This window comes from Ceratotherium simum, chromosome 1 (genome assembly GCF_057802395.1).
Source record: "Ceratotherium simum simum isolate JZ-2026a chromosome 1, ASM5780239v1, whole genome shotgun sequence".
In the NCBI taxonomy this organism is placed as follows: Eukaryota; Metazoa; Chordata; class Mammalia; order Perissodactyla; family Rhinocerotidae; genus Ceratotherium; species Ceratotherium simum.
The window spans coordinates 92,773,543-92,790,943 of NC_141900.1; the positions used below are offsets into that span (position 1 = coordinate 92,773,543).

Here is a 17,401-nt window from a genome sequence, read left to right on the forward strand (position 1 = left end):
TCCATACTGCAGTGAGATTTAGCAAATGTTTAAAGCTGGGGCTGGGGTAGGATAATTCTCAAGACTTAGAGGAAGTTTAATTTCATAACCTATGCAACAGAGATTAGCATTCCAACCTTTGCTTTAACAGAGAGTCAGAGAGTTATATGGTTTGTTAGGAAGCATTGTTAACACAGCAGAGAACTCCTGGCTTCCTGCCAAGCCCTGTGACTAAAGGGGCATGCCACAATTATTTACAGGACTGTTTTTCCTTTGGGAGAATTTGTTCTAGTTCATCTTAGCTCATTACTGATTCACGGGCTGCTGTTTTGGCTAAATGATGATGAAGGAGCAATATTAGGTGAGAGGCTAACAAAATTTGCTGCAGACTCTTTCAGCATCCATACTCTTATGGGACTTTGCTGTCAAAAAACCCACTCAAGACAATGCCTTTCTTTCATCTCCTCCATCCATCCCCACGAGTACTTTTTTCCTATTAAGGTCCACTTGTAAAAGGACTGCGTTCACTATTCATGTTTCTGTCATTTGCACTTTACAAGGTACTCTGCTTTATTAAGCACCAGTCCATAAAATGTTCAGTGTATGCGCCCAGAAGTCAATTCCTTTTTCTACTCTCCACTGGCAGTTGGCTTTGATTTTGTGGGGAGATATGGACCCCTCCACATTCCTAGCTCAAGTGGAGTCTTTGACTAGATGGTAAAAACAGTTGATCTTTGAAGCCACTGACTGCATCATTAGACCAGTTTGTAATTATTTTATGGCTAGCCAAGCATATGTTGAAACTATCATTTCTGAAAATGTTCTTAGATTTATGTTAGTATATAGGTGTTTGTTTGTTGTCTTATCACTTTAAAATTAGAGGTGGCTATTTCATGAGAAATACTTTGAAGCTAATCTCAGCTTATTTCTGAGACTTTATTTCTCTGAATAATAGTAGCATAGCCTTGTTTACTTAAAGACTGTGCTTAAAGCCCAGCAGATAAAGGAGTTGTACAGTTAGTCTTTGGCACTCATGTGGTAGATAATAGAGTAGGAATTCTTGGTTTATGGAAACTAAGCACAAACTACCATTTTGCATTCCGTTACTCTGATCCTGATTTGGACTTGCAAGCCCAGATTTATACAATATAAGAGGAGCATTTTCTTAGCTACTAGACTCCTAGACTACTTTGGGACTAACCCCTAGACTACTTCGAGATTTTTGTTCAATTGAGGAGCATAGTCTAACCTACTAAATATTGATAGAAAGTTAAAAATATATAGGTAGAGACATATAGATATCTATATCTACATGTATCTATATCTATATCTACATCTATATAAAACCCTCTGTAACATTTGTGCCCAAGAGTGAATAAATTAGTTGGTGTGATAAATTCTCACTGCTAACAGGTTGACTGGGGGAGTGTAGGTGACAAAGGCAGGCGGGTAACAATATGAAATTATTGCACACAAAAGCACCTTTTTTTCAGCATCACCTTGATTTATTTTCCTAGTTTTTTTTCCTCAGATGGAAAAATAATTTCATCAAGAAAACAAACATTTCTGCCAAAGTGAAAGAATTTCATGTTTTAATGCTTTTCTTAAAAAAAAAAGTCAACATGGAACTAGGGCATGCTCTGCCTGCCTCCCCCTATTTTGCCGACTACTATTTTTTTCAATCCATTGGCAGAAAGCAAGATATTTTCTTCAAATAGGATGATTATAATTTTATTGCTGCTTTGTTTAGTATATATTTGTCTCAATTGGGAAAAAAAGTCTAGGTGAAAAAATTACCTAACAAGAGAAGTAGTTTACATGGTCATAACATTTAAATTGCTGCCAAAAGAAAAAAATGTAAAAAAAAAAAGATTTTAAATGTAAAATATCACATAACTTCAAAAAACTTACCTCAATTTTCTACCACTTATCATGTACTATAAGTCAACTTTCTAAATAGGATTACAGTCCTTTATTATAAGCCCCTAGTGGTACTATGGTATACATTTAGAAAATGCTACTACAAAAATTTTTTCTTTTTGTTTCTGCCTATCGTGTACTTAAGCTATAGATAATTTTGAATAAAAAGCCTACGGTAGGTATAAATGCCATAGTTAACTGATCCTGTTTGCTGATGTCCTTTTCATGTTCCACAGAAGGTGGCATCTTTTAGTCCAGCATCTTCTCCTGTTTCTTGCCTTCCTTTTTCTTCTTCTTAGATTCTGCTGTGATTAAAAACAAAAGCAAGAGAAAAACAGCATCACATTAGTAAGCCATGGGGGGAGGGGGAACCACTTTTCTTATAATTGGCCAGGAATGAAATGATTAGGTGGATAGGAATGGTACATGTGTGCGTGTGCCTGCGCATGCCTGCTTTTGCCAGGAGAGTGCCTATGGAAATAAGCAGGAGTAATACAGCCTGCCTCTGTGTGAACACCTGTAAATGCCTGCTATCTTATTGGTTGCCCCCATTTGATATACAAAATACTGTCTAGGGGTCCTACTTAGAAAACAGAAACACAGCAGGCATCTCTGAGAGAATAAGCCAGTTCACTGCTCAGTGGAGAGCTGCAGGAGCTTTGCTCGGCCCCTCATTTCCCACATTCCCTTTCCATGGGACTGCTGAGAAGCATTTTTTCTGACAAATAGTTTCAAAGTGCTTCTGCTGATTTGCCCTCTGCTTATGTATTTGGCCGTCTATTCATATATGAAGGACCAGCTATCAACCACATGGAGCTTTGACCATCCAAGACCCTCCTAGTCTTGGATGAAGCAAATGGAATGTATCAACCTGGGCTAAACCAGGTAAAGTAAAAATATGAGGATTTAAATCAGAATACTCCTTCCTTTCCCATTCAATCATCTTGCCATCTCCCTTTTCCTAAGCATAGGAGAATGCAGTGTAGGATATATCAACTTTGGCTCCAAAGGTGAGAATGGTCAGAATCACTGGGCTAGCAAGTGGAAGGGTATTGCTAAATGTTGCTGAGATCATTTCCCCATGTGGTCCACAGTAGTGGCAGAAATGCATGGGTTAAGCACAGGCAATGGAGCCAGACTACTGGAGCTTAAATCCTGGCTCCGTCACTAGGTTACTGTGAAACTCTGGGAAAGTTAATTCATGTATTTGTATCTCAGATTCCTCACTTGTGAATGAGCATATGACTACTACCACTTCACAGGGTTAATATCCAAATTAGATGAGTTGGATAAAATCCACTGAGAATAGAACATGGCACAATAGCACGTGCTCAATGAAGGTTAGCAGTTATCATTAGTGTGATAAAAGACTAAGAACAAGAGGTCATTTCTCTGTATAGTTAAGATTCTTCATCATTAGCATGACTTATTGACTGAGAAGGTCATTGAATGCTAAGCAACAGAGGAATACCAGGAAAAAAACAATGGCCAGCACGGATTAGGGCATTGTTCATTGGATCATAGGGCCTGTGTCCAAAAGGGCCCTAAGGCTTACGATGAGAGGGGACATGATGCCAGCCACAAATGTTGTACAAATCCCAGCTTATACTTAAGCAGAAGTTGAACTTTTTCCATTCTTATCCTCACCACCTCTTCAGATAAGTTCCAAAGTCCGTTATATAGTAGATGACGTAGTATTTCTGTACAAAGTAATTGTCCTAAGCTTTTTTACTAAAGCTTCAAGGGTGCACCATACACAATTAGATCAAGAGTTGCTAAAATCCTGCTAAACTTCAGCTCATAGTATTCATTTTGTTCCTGTCTATCCTTAGCTTTCCCCTTTTCTATACTGAAGAGACTTAATTTTTCACTCTCTCTATTTTTGCTTGTCATGTCTCCTTTTGACCAATAAAAAGTGAGATGACCAGAACTTCCAAGTTCAACGATACCTATAAGGTCAAAGAAGATTTTCTGTTTAATTTCTGAGCAAACAGTCAGTATATGACTGTAATACTGCACAGTCTTGGGCTGACATTTTAAGCAACAGCTGTATGTTAGGATGGTATCATCAGGGAATAATCTAGGGTGTCGGCTGGGATATAATTCTGGTTTCCCTTGTCTCAATTTCTCCAAGTCTTACTGGGGAAGCCTCAGTAATTTGTAATCCTCTAGCTCTCCAGTAGAGTGGACGTTTGTGGCAGTGATTTGCATATTTTGGCTAGCATGTCTCTATTTCATGGGTAAGTCTGAATGGCTGTCATACTGGGAGGTATTTACATACATTTATTTCATAAAACTTGAAGTTATTCTGAATATTGGGCACTATTTGATCTAGCTAATGTAGGTTGTTCATTTCAGAAAACACTTTGGGAATGGAAATCTCTCCTCAATTCTCCTTGGTAAAGGCAAGAGCACGTTCTCTCTCTGTTACCTGAGCCTGACATTCATTTTATATTCATTAATTAACAACTTGCTAAAAATGCCAAGAAGCCAACAAATTGTTCATTTAATCTGCACAATGCCAATAATTTATTTTTTTGACACAACTGGCAAGTCATCATGGCTTTCCTTTGACACTGCAGACCTTAAGTCCACTCTGGGTTCAATCTAAATAGAAAAATGAGAAGTCTGCAATAAAAAGCAGTGGAAAGAAGGAAGAATTGCATTTACATGAGGTCAATTTGATTTCTCACATACCTGGGTTCAAATTTTTGAGAATAAAGAAGAAAATTGGGTTGGTAATATTGTTTCCAATCAAAAGCATTTTTTTGGTGTGATTTTTATGTATATCTTACTGAGACTAAATGGGCTTTGTCACTGCTTGTCTCTGTGGCCTCAAAAACTTTTGAACAACCTCTCAAGCTTTACCCAGTCTACCTGAGGGCTTTTAAATATTATTATGGAATCTATGATCTGGAAAGAACCTAGTCCAACTTTCCTATGTAATTGATGAAGAAATAAAAGCCAAAAGAGTGTCAGTGATTCCTCAATGTCTACAGTGATCCAGCAATAGAATCAGATGAAAGGCCATTCTGTGACTCTTGTCTGACCTCTTCGCACAACATAGCACTGCCTCCATTAACCATCACATCTGTAGTAAATGCCTATTAGTCTTATTTTGTGCTTATATCTCGCCCTTGTTCAAATCACCTCCCTTTACTTAAATCTCTACGTTTATGTTTATTTCAATTCCCCAAGTACATCATTCTTTTTCTCTCCTAGTCTTTGGCCTTCAAATCCACTCTTCAGTCCATCAGCCCCACACGACCGCTACCTCGATCTTGTTAATGACTCTTGTCCTTCAGGTACCAGTTTTGATACCACATCTAGTTTGTTGACCTCTTGGTCTGAGTTAGAAGCCTTATCTCTTTATTTTCCCTATCAGAGTACTTATCTCTAGTATTGTCATCACCACCAAAATATAAGCTGTGAGAGGGCAAAATGTCTACTCACTGTTATATCCCTAGCCCATAGCACAGTGCCTAGTGCATTATAGCTGATTAGTAAATTTTTAGTGAAACAAATAAATCTGTAGCACAGCAAGAACACATGCTTCACTGGCTCACCCTACACCCATCTTCCTTACTCCTTGAAGTCCTTCCTTATTCCTTCCTTGAATAGTCCTTGGTTATTTCCACCTCAGCCTTTATATGTGATGGCCTTTCTACCTGAATGTTTTTACTCCTACTGTCTCAACTTTGCTTAGCCAACATCTACTCACCCTTAAGAGCTTAGCTTCAATTTCACTTCCTCAAGGAAGCCTTCCCAGAACTCCTAGACTAAGGAGGTTTCACCCACAGTTAGATAATTCCATTGTGCCTCTCATTGCTCTTACCAAAATTAGAATTGAACTATTAACTTTGTACCTAATTATTTAATATGCATTTCCTCCTTCATTTGAGGTTAGGGACCATATCTGTCTTTTGCATCCACGTCTTCAGTGCCTGGTACATGATAAGTGCTCCTGAAACACTTGTTGCGTGCAGAGTGAAGAAATGAACACTTAAATGGGAAATGAAAAGAGTCAACTCATTAATATATAGAAAAGTATTATTTGCCAAGGAAAGTAAAGAGTGTAAATTCAATCAGAATCTTGCAATATTTCAGTTCTTCTTTAAACAAAAATATTTTATGAAGAATAAAATTACAAACATCTACACATGAAATTTATCCAAATTTCTCAGCACTTTTTCTTATCTTTAAAGTAGAAGCTGAATTAACTCTGTGAGTAAAAGTAATATCCCATTTTAGTAGCCTTTCAAGGTTACAGTGAGAGAAATCTTTACATGAGCGTGAGGGTCGTGAACTGGCCTGGAGCAGGGCTCTAACTGAGTAAAGCAAAGTGCTTTGTGATAGAGGCATACAGCAGCTACTTTCAAAGGCTTTAAGAGCCAGTATGATCACTATCCTTATGTGAAACAGTAGGACACCTTAGTTCACACTGAAAAGAGCCAAGTCAAGGGAAGAAGTATACACACGCCACACATCAAATAACACCCCAGGCGACATGTCACTCTTCCCCACCTGGACTGAGGCTGTGAAGCAGAAAGGGATGCAAACAGGAAATGAGCCATTGCCAAAATGTGAGAGTAAAGGGCACCTGCCTGAAAAGTGACTTGTTCTGTCCCGTTGGATGATCCCTACCAGGACATCACTGCACTGGGAACTCACAGTGATGCCTTTGGGGTGTTTTAACTTCCTGGGTTTACAAACTTTCATCCTCTCTTTGGCCAGTTTTTGAGTTGATGTATGATAGTACTCATCTCTCGCGTGGTAGGTATGTAAAACTTTGTATTATTTGAATAGAAACATGTTGTTTTGTTTAAGATATGTTTGAAAGTATTCAGAAAGTCCTAACACTTTCCTAAAAATAAATACTCTAGAAAGAATTCAGGCTCCTCATATAGCTATGAATCATAGTACCTGGAGTGCCATCTTTCCTGTATTCTATGCAGAAAACTCAAACTTTAGCCAGGAAAATTCTTTCAATGCATAGCCTCTGCTGATAGTGAAGAAGAGAGGCAGTGAGAAGAATGCATAGGAATTAATAGGAGCCATGCTACAATAAATTCTGAGCCCATATATTGTTTTTATTATGAATAGAAAACAAACTCCTGATGGACACTGAAGTAGCAAGTGGCACCACGGCCATCTGCTTAGTAAGGTTATGTGGAAAATTGAAGCTCTGTTAGTGTCGTACTGAGAACCAAGTCTTCACCTAGAGAATCGGTTCTAATTGATGTCTGCCATTTACCAGCTCTGTGATCTTGGGAAAATCGATTATTCCACATCTGTTTCCTGTAAACTGAGAATAGTAAAACCTCATATCTCCTCCTCAGAGGGCTATTGTGAATATCATGTGAGATTACAACCTCTGAGATCACATTTTACTACTACTGTTCAAAAACATTCATTTAGCAAATATATACTCTATATCCACCATATATCAGGTGATCTAGCTGATCTAGATGCTGGGAAATGATGCCAAACATGATAAAATTCTGCTCTCATAGAGCTAACATGACAAGTAATGTTTTCAAGATTGTTGTATGTGAGGGCTGTCAAAATTGTAAACTACTTTAAATGTGTATTTATATTAAAGATTGTGGGTATGTGGCAGGCATTTTCATGGCTTCAATGCCTATTTCTCTTGCTGCTCGTTTACTATGACATCAGTGATGCATATTACTAGGGATGTATGTCTATAGTAGATTTAGCCTGAAGGGAAGAGAGAGTTTCTCATCTCTGAGTGATCTCATTCTTCTTTAAAAAATATTAATTACTTTTCTGGTTTTAAAAGTAATACAGGCTCATATAGAAAATAAAAAAATATATATGTATATATGTTAATAGAAATTACTCATAGTTTCACAATTTGGAGATAACATTTTTAACAGCAATTCAATTTATGTTTCCTTTCTATGAATATATGCAATATATACTTTAACTAGGAACATATTGACAGTTGATCAAGTATATTATACCAAAAATTCTGTTGTATTATTTTCCATGCCATCGCATATACTTTGAAACATGATGCAGTAGTATTCCTTTGTGTCATTCCAGCCCATATTTTTGGAATATTTCTTCCTTTGTTGGTTGGTTGGCCTGTTCCACTTTTTGTTATTATAAATAATGACGTGGTATGTGTTTTTGCAGACAAATCATTGTATGTCTAAGTTTTGCCTTAGTATAGATTATTAGAAGAAGATCTGCTGGATCAAAGGGCAGGACATTTTTAAAGCTCTAGATAAGTATTGGCAAATTTCTTTCTTGAAAGAAAGTACTAATTTAAACTTTTATCGACAACTTATATGAGACCTTATCACAGCAAACTCGCTCTCAAAAGGCAGATAATCAAATGGCATGAATCGTCTCTTTCCCATCTATTCACAGGCCCTTTAGGAATAGGATTGCCATGTAGCTGGTACAGGTAAACATCCGATTTTCAATATTAGGGAAATCTGGGAGAAATAGGGTTGGGAGTGGGCCTTGAAAGAAAGACATCAATTTAAGAGTTTTTCAAAGACCTTGAGGGGAGATGTTATTCCAAGAAGCAGAAGAGTTGAGAATTCTAGAATAAGCTTATCTCATTTGCTTAACAAGATTTATTCATTTGATTCCTTTTTTTTTTTCAGATGACCTGCTGTATATACAGAAAACATAAAAAGGAATTAAGAGATAAAATGATTGATAGGAGCCCAGATTTTAAGTAAAGTCTGTTTGCTACTGACTTAAATAAAGTGGCCTTGGGCCATTAAGCCAATGGGAGGAACTATTGATTAGAATAGGAATAAGAGATTTGCACTTTCTAAGAGGTAGAATTCATATATGAGGAAGCAAAGCTATGGACACTCAGAAATGGACACAGCAGATTCAGAGGTCAAGAGTGCCAGCTGGACAGCAACAGCTCGAGGTGTGCCCTAGAGACCACTAAAGTCAACCTCTGCAGACTCGTTCAATAAATCATGAGAACTCAGCCAAGGAAAAGGATGATATCACTGTCAAAGAGCACTATCACAATGTAAATACGTCCAAAAGCCTGAGAATCACCCAGATCCTTTTAATGCTTCATGAACATATTTAAAGGAACTCATCTGTGCTTAAGAATTAGCTGCCCTGTCACTTGGAAATTTCTAATCCTTCATACCACGCCAGCTGTGCCTCAGAACTGATAATAAGGCTTGTTGAACATGAAAGTACAATTTAGTGATCCACCAAGAATCCAGGTACTTGTTGGCTAGGCTTCCTGACATGACACTATTCATTAAATTTCCCAATATTTCAGTTTAAATTCGGGTAACATGTATTAAGTGGCACAATAGAGGATGAAATTTCTATCTATTTAAAAATCAAAAGCATAATCTTTAAAAAATATTCTTAATATATCATTCTCAGATATGGTTCAGTCCAATGTCTACGTAATAATTTTGTTGTTTCTTCTTTGACTTCTTACTTTGTAGTAAGCACTTGCTTCATTTCCACTTTTATGGACACAACGCATTTACTTCTAGGATATGTAGGGAACACATACATACGTACATACATGTGACTGCCCCTCAGTGCTGCCTGCATGCTCATACCTGTTCTTCCTCACTGCCCACCTCTGTTTTTGCTCATGAACTCTGTTTCCTAACAAAATACCTACCACTGTCTCTCGACTATCTTCCCTTCTACACATGTTTGCTTTCTGACGTCAAGTAGATGTGAATGAAAGAGAATATGCACCTGTGTCTAGACACAGACTAAACGTGTCTTACGTCTGGACCCTTAGAGCAACCTCTGTTTTGCCCCCATTTACTTTCAGAGGTGTCTCAGCACTTAACTGCTTCTGCTCAACAATGAAAGCCCAGCTACGAAAGCCCTGCTGAGTCATAGGGATTTCACCGACAGTTTCGTGGAGGAGGTGAGGAAATTATTTCATCAACCACACAGAGCAAGTGTAATAGAAGTCCCTTAACATGTCAGTTATTTTCCAAAGCAACTCACCTGGTATCAATAGACTAAGCCCTTCTCCCCTCATCCAAAGACTCCTCTCTACAACCTTTTCAGCCTCTTTTCCCTCCCGTCTCTCCATTTCCCTTTCTTTAGGGGAAGCAACTGAGATGTCTATTAGCTTCCCCAACCCATCAAGAAAGGGACTCTCTTTAGGATGCACTTTCTTTATACAGCAGAATCATGGTGTGTTGGGTCACTCTCTGATCCGACCTACATGCATGTGTACATATAGGTAGAAAATCACCAAGTTAAACCCCTATTTTTAGTTCAACACATCTACATCATCCTTATGTTCTAGCTACACCTATTCATTTGTCTGGAAATGTAAAAACAGCTGAACCTTTTTGTGGAATTTTCCCCTGAGAGTCACGAGAAAGAAGAGCAGTATCAGAAGGGAAGAGAATCAGAGGGGCTTCATCGGTAAGTCTCTTAATCCAGGGCTTTCTCACTTGTGTATCGTTGCAGAAGAAAAACAAAAAGCTGTGTGTGTGTGTGTGTGTGTGTGTGTATATTCAATGTTCAGCTGCTAAATTTTGTCTTTTTCACCTTTGGCAAAAAATGTTTTTAAGTACTAAATAAAATTAAAGAGAGGAAAATATAGCTAAAGCCAGTGAAACTCTGAAAGAATGTCTAATTTTATATAGGTAGCTTTGAGAATGTGGGTATAATTATGCCTGTGTATTTGTGGGCACGATAGCATGCAATTCTGATACCTATGTTAGAGACTCGGGGTGTGTGTGTGTATGCGCGTGTTTGGTTTGACAGTTGCTATATGCTGTCACACTTGGTGATCCTGCTGGCCCTAACTCCATTCCCATCTTTCCCAAGTTAATCTGAAGAGCTCTAGAAGTCAGCTAGAATAGAGTGATATACTTAAATGGGTGTGCACACATGTACGTGTACACACACACACACACACACAGAAAACTATGGAGGGGGGAATCAGTGTTTAGGTTTCTTCTGGTCAGCAAAAGCATCTGCCCTTTCCTCAGTTCGTAGGCAATGTTCAAGACCTTATACTTCTTAACAGTGCCCTCCCCACACACAGATTCACTGCCTTCTTCCACATCAAAGCAGAAAAGAAGAATATTTATTTCTGATATAATATTTGAATGTTTCAAAGCTTGTTTCTGCAATAATAAAGGCACAGGTAGAAAATTTTTCTTATTATAAAATATTATAAATTATATTGGTAGCCTAAGTCAGAAATGAGATATATTATTATAAACAATAATAAGTAGTACCCACTTAGCACATCACTATTTTCTATTATTATATCTGATAATATTTTAATATTTAATATTACACAACTAGTGCTACTAGAAAATCAAATTATGATTTATGAAAAAGCAGAAAAGCTTAAACTCCAGAACATTTAAAATATTAGCAAGTACAGCTCCATAAGTCATTTTTTATTTGCTCCTAAATGGATTTTTCTTTTTGGTTTATATGTATATATATATATATATATATATATATATATATATATATATATACACACACACACAATCAGTTGCTTTGGGCTGAATTATGTCCCCATCAAAAATTCATGTTGAAGTCCTAACCCCTGTACCTCATAACATGAACATATTTGGAGATAGGGCCTTACAGAGGTAATTAAGTTAAAATGAAGTCATATGGGTGGACCCCAATCCGATATTACTGCTGTCCTTATAAGAAGAGGAAATTTGAACACGGACGTGTACGGGGGAAGACAACGTGAAAACACAGGGAGAAGACGGCCATCTATAAGCCAAAGAGAGAGGCCTGGAACAGATCCTTCCCTCATGGTCTTCAGAAGGAATCAACCCTGCTGAAACCCTGATCTCAGACTTCCAGCCTCCAGAATGTTGAGAAAATAAATCTCTGTTGTTTAAGCCACCCAGTCTGTGGTACTTTGTTCCAGCAGCGCTAGCAAACTGATACATCAGTGAATTAGATTTCACACCATCTTTCATTTTTGTATATCTTTCAGAGTGCCCTCATTAGTCGTAGAGGTGCAAAATACATGTGAGTTTACAGTAGCCAAGACATGGAAGCAACCCAAGTGCCCATCAACTGATAAATGGATAAAGAAGATATGGTATATATATACAATGGAATACTACTCTGCAATAAAAAAGACAAAATTGTCCCATTTGCTGCAACATGGATGGACCTTGAGGGTATTATGTTAAGGGAAATAAGCCAGACAAAGACAAACACTGTATGATTTCACTCATATGTGGCAGATAAACAAGTACATGGATAAAGAGAACAGATTAGTGGTTCCCAGAAGGGAAGTGGGTGGGGGGAGGGCAAAAGGGATAAAGGGGCACATATGTATGGTGATGGATAAAAACTAGACTATTGGGGGTGAGCAAGATGCAGTCTATACAGAAACTGATATGTAGTAATGTACACCTGAAATTACACAATGCTATAAACCAATATAACCTCAATAAAATAATTAAAAATGTATATGTTTATTGTTACTTTTTAATTTGTCCTCCAGACTTTTAAATATACATTATTTAAATATGTGACTTTGGTACCACGTAGTGTAGGATTTTATGCTCATCAGCGGTTTCACAAGCTCTCACTGCATTCATCTCGTCACCCCTCTCCTTGTCCTCCAGATTTCAAGCCGGTAAGCTCCATTTCCCCACCACGTGGTTTCTCCCACCCCCATCGCCCCCAGCGCTCTGTCTACAGCAGCAGCAAAGCTTAGATCTAAAGAGGTTCCCCTGGACATCTCTACATTTTTAGACAGTAGCCTTTATAGCAGCTTAATTTATTACTCTTGCGCGTCTGGGCAAAGACACGAAAATAAAGTTTTCTATTTTCTGTAGATGGAAAATAATTTTCAAAAGCCTTGCAAGAGCAAGCGCTGTGAATGCGTTAGCCCATGTACGGTGCGAACAGCTCTGGGCCTTGCCCCCTGTGTGCTGGCCAGTAGGACACCAGGAAAATTTTTACCTGCTTCCTGCTCTTTGGATTTCTGATGGGCTCTTCTACAAATATTGTTTACTCCCTAGAAAAAGTCTTTATTTTTTTTCTTTTCCCTGCCTCTGTGTGCTGAGCAGCAGCCAGCCCGCCTTGATTTCCCTGGAGGTTCTTGCAGGCTTTGCATCAGTGCAAAGCTGGCTGGAGTCATTGGGAGTGTGCAAAGTATCTCCACTGGCTGTGTCTGTTACCAGGACACCGGTCTCTCCGATCCTTGTGAAGCACCAGAGTCTCGATGAATCTTACAGTGGAGGGGAGGCAATCCTGAATCCAGCCTGGGAGGCCTCTGGGTGTAACAGGTTCCTTGCACTGCTTGTCTCACTCTCGAGGAAGGTAGCCCTTTTAAAGGACCCCAGCTTGAGAAATGCAGCACTAAAAGTTATCATTTGCTTCAGGCAATTATTACATAAAGACAAGCTTGAGCCAAAAACCATCTGACACGACAACATAAATGACCCCAAACATGCTTATATTAATGTTTTAGGGTTATCGTTGAAACAAAAATCAAAATTATTTATTCCTTTTGGAATACCCAAAGAGATCCTTTACGGAGATCTCAGTTTGAGAAGCATTGATATAATGGAAAAGAACTCCGGACACAGAGTTCTTCAAGTTCAAGCCTGACCCCTCACTGGCTGAGTGACCTTGTACAAGTTGCAACCTTAGTGACCTCGTTTGCAAAATGTGAACAGATCTCCTCAGGGCTGCTGTGGGGATTAAGTGAGACAATGCATGCTAAGGGCTTAGTATAACACCTGTCATATCCTAAATACTCGATAAATGGGAACTACTTTTATGATGCTCAAGAAATGCTGATGACAACGGCTGCAACTTAAAACACGAAGCATAAATTCTCAATCCAGAAGAAGGTAGAAGGAAGAAATACAAATGCTTCAGCGGGGAAAAAAAGAAGGTCCCTTGACCCAGTAACTAATTAGTGTGAGCACTGTTCTCTCAGGCAGCCTCCTTAATACTGATTATTATATAGCTGTTTTGCGTGTGAACAGCTAATGAGCCTCTGAGTGTGGAATTTACCAAGGGAGATGAAAGTGGACACACAGTGTGAAGTAAACCCTACAAATATCTATAGTTCCTAGTTCTCACATCTGTCCTGGCAAGTAGGACTAAAAATTCTTTAATAAGGATGGGAGTAAACACCCAGAGGACTCTTCCTCCAGGTGAGTGCATTGTGCTTTAACAGTGATGTCTCTGTACATTTTTGAAGCCAATGAATAAATGATGGGTCCTGGTGGGTCTTAAGTGAGACAATGCATGCTAAGGGCTTAGTATAACGCCTGTCATATCCTAAATACTCGATAAATAGGAACTACTTTCATTATGCTCAGGAAATGCTGAGCCAGACTAGGACATTAGTTGGACACATCATTCATTCATTCAAGTTAATACCATTCATCAAGTTCCTCTCATGAACTAGGGACTATGACACGTAGTAACTTACAAGAGTGAATGAGATGTGGCTCCTGCCCTCAAGAGGTTCAGTGTTGGGAGACTCAAATTTGCACTCACTACAGAGGAATGAATGAATGTCTTATCAGAGGAGGCAGCCCTCAGAGAGAAGGCAGCGACTTAATGCTTGGGAAGGGAAGTCTGGCAAGTTTATCACTGATCTTTTCTAGTCCTTGAACAAAACAAGCTTTCGGGGCCTCAGAGACTTTGAACTTCCCCTCGTTTCACTTAGAACACTAGTGTGGCTAGCTCCTTCTCTGTCTTCAAGACCAAGTTCAAAAGTTACCTCTCCAAGAAGCTTTCCTGGGGTACTCTATGTAACTTAGCTCCCGCCACACCACCCCAGGCAACCCAATCACTCTAACACCTGGCTCTTTAGTTTTTAAGCTGACTTATTCCAATATGTAGTTATCATGTTAGTTATTATTTAGTTATTTTTGTCACTCTTATTTACTTATATTGCTTATGCTATTTAACAACGTAGCAGTAAGAGGGAAGGAAATTTGTTTAATATCACGGGCACCTAACACACTGCCTGATCCATTGCATGCTCTTAATAGATTTTACAAATAAATGAATAAATTGGAAACAATGCCAAAGGACCATATGCTTGTCTTTTTCACAGCATTTGTCAGTCTCTGCAGTACACTGGGATTACCCTCTGCTTCTCCTACTGCCCTAGGTCTGTACAGATCATTAATTTATCCCTGGTGCTCACTCTAGCATGTAACACTCACTCAATAAATATTTGCTGAATGAACAAGCTAGGTTTTATAGAATGAAATGTATGAAGCACAGAAGAAGTAGAAGAGGTTCCAGGTTTCTAGAACCACAGGTGCAGAGAAATGGACATCTACGAAATCATGGCCCATTCAGCCATCTCCAGGAGGTTGGTGTGACTAAGGCAGAGCATATGGGCAGTGTCTGGAGCAAGGACCAGGAAAGAGCCAAGTCAGATGATGCCCGCACAGGAGGTCCCGCTAAGGAGTCAGGAGCTGATGCTGTTGCCGATGGGAAGCCATGATTAAGGGATTTTAGGAAGAATAAGTGGGTCTGGAATTCATTACCTTTCTTAAATATGAAACTGAGATACCTGTATTGAATAGACAGGGGAAGGAGCTGTGCACAACGCAGGAGATCTACAGTCAGACTGCCCTGTAATTAAGTCCTGCCCCTCTGCTTCTTAGCTGGGTACTCTTACTCTAGGCATCCAACCTCTTGAAGCCTTAGTTTCCTCGGCTGTAAAATTGGGGTTGAGTGTGGCAACTATTTTACAGAGTTTTTGTGAATATTCAACGGCACAATGTATGAGCAATGTACTAAAATATACTCAAAACATCTAGGCTCTCAATAAATATTAGCTATAATTACTATTGTTGTAATCACCATAATTATTTTGCCTGAAAAAGTGCTAAGAGAAACACCCACCTCAAGAAATTCATTTGGAAGGAAGGATTTGTATTAAAAATATTGCACATTTATCAAGCCGTTTTACCTACATGACTTCATTTTATCTTTACAACAATTCTATGAGGCATTCATTGTAGACTAATTTACAGGAGATGAAACAGTTCTCATTCTAATAAGAAAGGGGCAGAACAGATCTTCTCACTTCAAGTATAGTATCATGGATGGGAAATAAAGTATAGATATTGAAAATCATTTCCACAAGCAGAGTAAAAAAGAAATCAAACTCTTGAGACCAAATTGGACAAGAGAGTTTCCCTCTGATCAAGAAGAACAAAATTCCCACAAAGCACCCCAGGCTGCCTCTCTCTGGTTAAATGCAAGCGTGGAAACCATCAACCCTGTTGGGGGTCCCAAGGGAGAGGGGGCCCATCCCAGGCCAGCCTGCAGTGGGATTCTGCCCCTTCACCTCCCTCAACACAGTTGAAAGTCTCTCAGCCTAGCACAGCCCATCCACAGAGTACTGCCACGCTCATTCATAAGGCACGTCAGAGCCCAGAAAATAGAAAGAAATGTTGGGGAACTTTTTTTATCTTGAAAAGAACTAACAAAAGAATCTCTTTAGCAGTAGAGAATTGAGAATGCTGGGAATATCACTTTACTGACCCCCTTTCCCATTTAATAATCAGCTGCCAAATGCTGTGTCCCGCACACTGCTGAGTCTTGCTCTTAAACAGTTGCCGTTCTTTTGATCTTTAAAGATGAATTGTCACACCTAAGATACAGCTAGGCAACTGTCCAAAAAAAAGAGCAGTGAGATGGCAAAACTTCTAGAAATAGCTGGGAAGAAATAAAAGGAATTGGGGTTATCGTGAGCACGGAAATTTAACAAGGATCTGGTAACAGTAGAGTGTGAATTGGTGGACCCAGGATAGCAGGAGGGATTAACATTGCTCCCTGGACCACCTGTAACATAGACATCTGTCCATGTGCTCTTGCCTCTGCCAGTCCCGGAGACCATTTGAGAATACTCTTCTGCCAGACAAATTCAGAGGCTGACACGAATGCATTGCTGGCCTGTCGATATCAAAAGGAGCTTCACAATACCCTTTATTTATGTAACTTATTTAAAAAATAACAACTAATAATTTCCATGTCAACAGTAACTCAAGACTCTAGAATGTTCCAAGACAATCATTAGGCCATATCACCTGTGACACCTAAGAAAATCTCAGCTCATCTAGGGGCCTTCCACACAAGCCCCTGCCTCAGTCTCAGCTTAGATTCTGCACTCTAGTGATAACTAACAGAAGCCTGCTCTCCTGGGCTGTGCCTGCTCCCACAGACGGGACTGCCTGAAGGGCCAGGGCTCCTCCGCAGACGGGCCCATCCTGCCAGCCCCGCTTAGCTTGGCCATCTTCTAATTCTACAGTGAGCCCATCCTCCAAGGGGGCCACTGAGAAACAGTGGCTTGGAAAAGAGTTATTTGCCCTCTGAAGGGTACTCTGCTCTGACCTTTTATACAGCACAGACTGACCCATTTCCAACTTTCTCCGCTTGTGCACAGCTCAATTATCCCTGCAGATTTTTCTCAAACTGAAAAGACTGTAATGACTCAACAAAACATTACTAGTGGCTCCGACAA

The 17,401-nt window shown here is 39.2% G+C and overlaps 1 protein-coding gene across 2 annotated transcripts in view; it reads right to left on the reverse strand.

Annotated features, from left to right (window-relative positions):
* Window positions 1-1,468: 1,468 nt before the first annotated feature.
* Window positions 1,469-17,401, reverse strand: part of PTN (pleiotrophin) — a 101,433-nt gene continuing 85,500 nt past the window's right edge. The window contains exon 5 of one of the 2 annotated variants that reach the window (XM_014787720.2): window positions 1,469-2,201. In XM_014787720.2, coding sequence (XP_014643206.1) covers window positions 2,149-2,201 — 53 coding nt within the window. In that variant the 3' untranslated portion in view covers window positions 1,469-2,148. Of the gene's footprint in view, window positions 2,205-17,401 lie in introns of both variants that reach the window. The other variant, XM_004430720.3, reaches the window with a different exon arrangement.